The sequence below is a fragment of the Oncorhynchus gorbuscha genome, linkage group LG06 (assembly GCF_021184085.1).
Source record: "Oncorhynchus gorbuscha isolate QuinsamMale2020 ecotype Even-year linkage group LG06, OgorEven_v1.0, whole genome shotgun sequence".
NCBI lineage: Eukaryota > Metazoa > Chordata > Actinopteri > Salmoniformes > Salmonidae > Oncorhynchus > Oncorhynchus gorbuscha.
This window is the reverse complement of record NC_060178.1, coordinates 4,569,428-4,575,768: the sequence shown is the minus strand read 5'-3', so window position 1 is coordinate 4,575,768 and position 6,341 is coordinate 4,569,428. Positions and strand designations below refer to the sequence as shown.

The 6,341-nt window shown below is 55.6% G+C and overlaps 1 protein-coding gene across 1 annotated transcript in view; it reads right to left on the bottom strand.

Annotated features, from left to right (window-relative positions):
• Nucleotides 1-1,407: 1,407 nt before the first annotated feature.
• The window catches only part of aagab (alpha and gamma adaptin binding protein), a 21,748-nt gene continuing 16,814 nt past the window's right edge, over nucleotides 1,408-6,341 (bottom strand). The window contains exons 8-10 of the mRNA XM_046352140.1: nucleotides 3,700-3,804; nucleotides 1,825-1,874; nucleotides 1,408-1,568 (exon numbers count right to left, since the gene is read on the bottom strand). Of these exons, the coding sequence (XP_046208096.1) occupies nucleotides 1,491-1,568; nucleotides 1,825-1,874; nucleotides 3,700-3,804 (233 nt within the window). The 3' untranslated portion in view covers nucleotides 1,408-1,490. The remainder of the gene's footprint in view (nucleotides 1,569-1,824; nucleotides 1,875-3,699; nucleotides 3,805-6,341) is intronic.

Below are 6,341 nucleotides of genomic sequence, written 5' to 3'. Positions count from 1 at the left end.
CCCTCAGCCGTTCCAAACCTCTCCCCAGGTGGGACCCCCCTCAGCCGTTCCAAACCTCTCCCCAGGTGGGACCCCCCTCAGCCGTTCCAAACCTCTCCCCAGGTGGGACCCCCTCAGCCGTTCCAAACCTCTCCCGGGGCCCACCCCTCAGCCGTTCAAACCTCTCCCCAGGTGGGACCCCCTCAGCCGTTCCAAACCTCTCCCCGGGGCCCCCCCCTCAGCCGTTCCAAACCTCTCCCGGGGGCCCACCCCTCCTCTTAGGTCTCAAGGTCTCAATGTTTTTTGTATTTTTACCAGGGATAAACACATGAACTCCAAACATCCTAATTAAACATCCATGGAACAGCCAGTCTTTTCAGTCTCTTCCAGAACCTGGGCAGACTGGACACCCCACAGCTTACTAGCCTGGTCCCAGATGTTTGTCCAGACTTGCCAGCTCCTTCAGTATGGTCATTAGGTTGGGAAGATGGCACTAAACAGATCTGGGAACCAAGCTAGCTTTTCGATAGTGTCACAAAATAAATAAATGTGGAAGAGACAAACTAATAATTGATAATATGACGATAAGCACTCCCCTCTCTTCAACCTGGCCAGAGTCCCTCCCAGTCTCTACTCAATCGTCCACGGTTCCTGAGTTGGGAGCAGACCAGGCGTATATTCATTAGTCTAACACCGTAGAGAAACATTTTACAACGTGAAATGTTTTGCAACAAAAAATAAAAAGTTCCTATTGTTCTGTTTGCTTCCTAGTGAATAAAACCCCAGGATGGGGAGGAGCCCCAGGAAGGGGAGGAGCCCCAGGAAGGGGAGGACTGGAGACAGGAAGGGGAGGAGCCCCAGGAAGGGGAGGACTGGAGACAGGAAGGGGAGGACTGGAGACAGGAAGGGGAGGAGCCCCAGGAAGGGGAGGAGCCCCAGGAAGGGGAGGAGCCCCAGGAAGGGGAGGAGCCCCAGGAAGGGGAGGACTGGAGACAGGAAGGGGAGGAGCCCCAGGAAGGAGAGGACTGGAGACAGGAAGGGGAGGAGCCCCAGGAAGGAGAGGACTGGGGACAGCAAGGGGAGGACTGGGGACAGCAAGGGGAGGACTGGGGACAGCAAGGGGAGGACTGGGGACAGCAAGGGAGGACTGGGGACAGCAAGGGGAGGACTGGGGACAGCAAGGGGAGGACTGGGGACAGCAAGGGGAGGACTGGGGACAGCAAGGGGAGGACTGGGGACAGCAAGGGGAGGACTGGGGACAGCAGGACTGGGGACAGGGGAGGACTGGGGACAGCAAGGGGAGGACTGGGGACAGCAAGGGGAGGACTGGGGACAGCAAGGGGAGGACTGGGGACAGCAAGGGGAGGACTGGGGACAGCAAGGGAGGACTGGGGACAGCAAGGGGAGGACTGGGGACAGCAAGGGAGGACTGTGGACAGCAAGGGGAGGACTGGGGACAGCAAGGGGAGGACTGGGGACAGCAAGGAAGAGCGTGACTCCTCAGTCTCCCCTTAACTCTCCTCCCCTGACGACAGGCCTTCTATCTCATCCTGGTCTCCTCCGATTGCCGTCCAAAACGCCTTGGCAACCTGCAGAGCAAGTAATCAGGTTTCAGGCATTTGGCCGCAATCAACATTATGCAGATTACAAGAGGACATTACAGGGTTTATTAGCCCTGGTCCTCCGCCAGGACAGGATGAAGAAACACAAAATCTACACAGATGACAAGAGGACATTTACAGTTTGACACCGACAGTCAGAAGAACCAAGTATGAATATAATTTGATTTAAAAAAAAAATGGGGGTGTAACATTTTAAAATGGTTGTGTTTAGGGGTGAAGCTACCTTCTCGGCATGGAGTTTCCTCTGTTCAGGAGGTAGCCATGAAGCCTTATCTGTAGAGAGAAAAACAGAACGGCAATATCGCATGACATTGTTCTGTAATATACAGAGGTTGTTAATGACAACCAAGGCCGGGATGCAATCAAAAACCGCTCTACAGCACGCTGGATCCAATCAGAGTCCTCTCTACAGCACGCTGGATCCAATCAGAGTCCTCTCTACAGCACGCTGGATCCAATCAGAGTCCTCTCTACAGCACGCTGGATCCAATCAGAGTCCTCTCTACAGCACGCTGGATCCAATCAGAGTCCTCTCTACAGCACGCTGGATCCAATCAGAGTCCTCTCTACAGCACGCTGGATCCAATCAGAAACCTCTACAGCACGCTGGATCCAATCAGAGTCCTCTCTACAGCACGCTGGATCCAATCAGAGTCCTCTCTACAGCACGCTGGATCCAATCAGAGTCCTCTCTACAGCACGCTGGATCCAATCAGAGTCCTCTCTACAGCACGCTGGATCCAATCAGAGTCCTCTCTACAGCACGCTGGATCCAATCAGAAACCTCTACAGCACGCTGGATCCAATCAGAAACCTCTACAGCACGCTGGATCCAATCAGAAACCTCTATAGCACGCTGTACATTTAAGGTTTACAATTGAGCCAACATCTACCAGTAGTGCACTGTGTAGGGATTAGGGTGCCAGTAGTGCACTGTGTAGGGATTAGGGTGCCAGTAGTGCACTGTGTAGGGATTAGGGTGCCAGTAGTGCACTGTGTAGGGATTAGGGTGCCAGTAGTGCACTGTGTAGGGATTAGGGTGCCAGTAGTGCACTGTGTAGGGATTAGGGTGCCAGTAGTGCACTGTGTAGGGATTAGGGTGCCAGTAGTGCACTGTGTAGGGATTAGGGTGCCAGTAGTGCACTGTGTAGGGATTAGGGTGCCAGTAGTGCACTGTGTAGGGATTAGGGTGCCAGTAGTGCACTGTGTAGGGATTAGGGTGCCAGTAGTGCACTGTGTAGGGATTAGGGTGCCAGTAGTGCACTGTGTAGGGATTAGGGTGCCAGTAGTGCACTGTGTAGGGATTAGGGTGCCAGTAGTGCACTGTGTAGGGATTAGGGTGCCAGTAGTGCACTGTGTAGGGATTAGGGTGCCAGTAGTGCACTGTGTAGGGATTAGGGTGCCAGTAGTGCACTGTGTAGGGAATAGGGTGCCAGTAGTGCACTGTGTAGGGAATAGGGTGCCAGTAGTGCACTGTGTAGGGATTAGGGTGCCAGTAGTGCACTGTGTAGGGATTAGGGTGCCAGTAGTGCACTGTGTAGGGAATAGGGTGCCAGTAGTGCACTGTGTAGGGAATAGGGTGCCAGTAGTGCACTGTGTAGGGAATAGGGTGCCAGTAGTGCACTGTGTAGGGATTAGGGTGCCAGTAGTGCACTGTGTAGGGATTAGGGTGCCAGTAGTGCACTGTGTAGGGAATAGGGTGCCAGTAGTGCACTGTGTAGGGAATAGGGTGCCAGTAGTGCACTGTGTAGGGAATAGGGTGCCAGTAGTGCACTGTGTAGGGATTAGGGTGCCAGTAGTGCACTGTGTAGGGATTAGGGTGCCAGTAGTGCACTGTGTAGGGAATAGGGTGCCAGTAGTGCACTGTGTAGGGAATAGGGTGCCAGTAGTGCACTGTGTAGGGATTAGGGTGCCAGTAGGGCACTGTGTAGGGATTAGGGTGCCAGTAGTGCACTGTGTAGGGAATAGGGTGCCAGTAGTGCACTGTGTAGGGAATAGGGTGCCAGTAGTGCACTGTGTAGGGATTAGGGTGCCAGTAGTGCACTGTGTAGGGATTAGGGTGCCAGTAGTGCACTGCCTTGCGTCTCCAGCCAGATACCTTTCATCTCCTTCAGTTTGGTGAAGAGGCGTTCGAAGTTCTCCACGTCCGCGTCCCCAGCCGTCAGGTTAGCCAGCTCCTGGATGTCCAAGTCAAGCATCGGATCTACAGACAGAAAACACGTACTGAAGGCCCTCTGCGAACAGCTGGTAAAGCTTGGCGCTCGGGTTCGATTCCCGCTGCGCCCTTCCCATAAGAGAAATGTATGCATGACTATGTAAGTCGCTTTGGATAAAACATCAGCTAAAATGGGACAAATTATCCTTAGAAATATGCTTCAGATTCCATACATTTAATTGTTTAAAAATGGCCACTCGTCTTTATACTCAGAATCTATCATCCACTAACCACCACCACCGACAGTCCCACTAACCACCACCACCGACAGTCCCACTAACCACCACCACCGACAGTCCCACTAACCACCACCACCGACAGTCCCACTAACCACCACCACCGACAGTCCCACTAACCACCACCACCGACAGTCCACTAACCACCACCGACAGTCCCACTAACCACCACCACCGACAGTCCCACTAACCACCACCACCGACAGTCCCACTAACCACCACCACCGACAGTCCCACTAACCACCACCACCGACAGTCCCACTAACCACCACCACCGACAGTCCCACTAACCACCACCACCGACAGTCCCACTAACCACCACCACCGACAGTCCACTAACCACCACCACCGACAGTCCCACTAACCACCACCACCGACAGTCCACTAACCACCACCACCGACAGTCCCACTAACCACCACCACCGTCCCACAGTCCACTAACCACCACCACCGACAGTCCCACTAACCACCACCACCGACAGTCCCACTAACCACCACCACCGACAGTCCCACTAACCACCACCACCGACAGTCCCACTAACCACCACCACCGACAGTCCCACTAACCACCACCACCGACAGTCCCACTAACCACCACCACCGACAGTCCCACTAACCACCACCACCGACAGTCCTAACCACTAACCACCACCACCGACAGTCCCACTAACCACCACCACCGACAGTCCCACTAACCACCACCACCGACAGTCCACTAACCACCACCACCGACAGTCCACTAACCACCACAGTCCCACCCACAGTCCCACTAACCACCACCACCGACAGTCCACTAACCACCACCACCGACAGTCCACTAACCACCACCACCGACAGTCCCACTAACCACCACCACCGACAGTCCCACTAACCACCACCACCGACAGTCCCACTAACCACCACCACCGACAGTCCCACTAACCACCACCACCGACAGTCCCACTAACCACCACCACCGACAGTCCCACTAACCACCACCACCGACAGTCCCACTAACCACCACCACCGACAGTCCACTAACCACCACCACCGACAGTCCACTAACCACCACCACCGACAGTCCACTAACCACCACCACCGACAGTCCACTAACCACCACCACCGACAGTCCACTAACCACCACCACCGACAGTCCACTAACCACCACCACCGACAGTCCCACTAACCACCACCACCGACAGTCCCACTAACCACCACCACCGACAGTCCCACTAACCACCACCACCGACAGTCCCACTAACCACCACCACCGACAGTCCCACTAACCACCACCACCGACAGTCCACTAACCACCACCACCGACAGTCCACTAACCACCACCACCGACAGTCCCACTAACCACCACCACCGACAGTCCACTAACCACCACCACCGACAGTCCCACTAACCACCACCACCGACAGTCCCACTAACCACCACCACCGACAGTCCACTAACCACCACCACCGACAGTCCACTAACCACCACCACCACCACCGACAGTCCCACTAACCACCACCACCGACAGTCCCACTAACCACCACCACCGACAGTCCACTAACCACCACCACCGAGTCCCACTAACCACCACCACCGACAGTCCCACTAACCACCACCACCGACAGTCCCACTAACCACCACCACCGACAGTCCCACTAACCACCACCACCGACAGTCCCACTAACCACCACCACCGACCCAGTCCACTAACCACCACCACCACCGACAGTCCCACTAACCACCACCACCGACAGTCCACTAACCACCACCACCGACAGTCCCACTAACCACCACCACCGACAGTCCCACTAACCACCACCACCGACAGTCCCACTAACCACCACCACCGACAGTCCACTAACCACCACCACCCACCACCACCGACAGTCCACTAACCAGCACCACCGACAGTCCACTAACCAGCACCACCGACAGTCCCACTAACCACCACCACCGACAGTCCCACTAACCACCACCACCGACAGTCCCACTAACCACCACCACCGACAGTCCACTAACCAACCACCAGTCCACCCACCACCACCGACAGTCCCACTAACCACCACCACCGACAGTCCCACTAACCACCACCACCACCGACAGTCCCACTAACCACCACCACCACCACAGTCCCACTAACCACCACCACCACCCAGACAGTCCACTAACCACCACCACCGACAGTCCCACTAACCACCACCACCCGACAGTCCCACTAACCACCACCACCGACAGTCCACTAACCACCACCACCGACAGTCCACTAACCACCACCACCGACAGTCCCACTAACCACCACCACCGACAGTC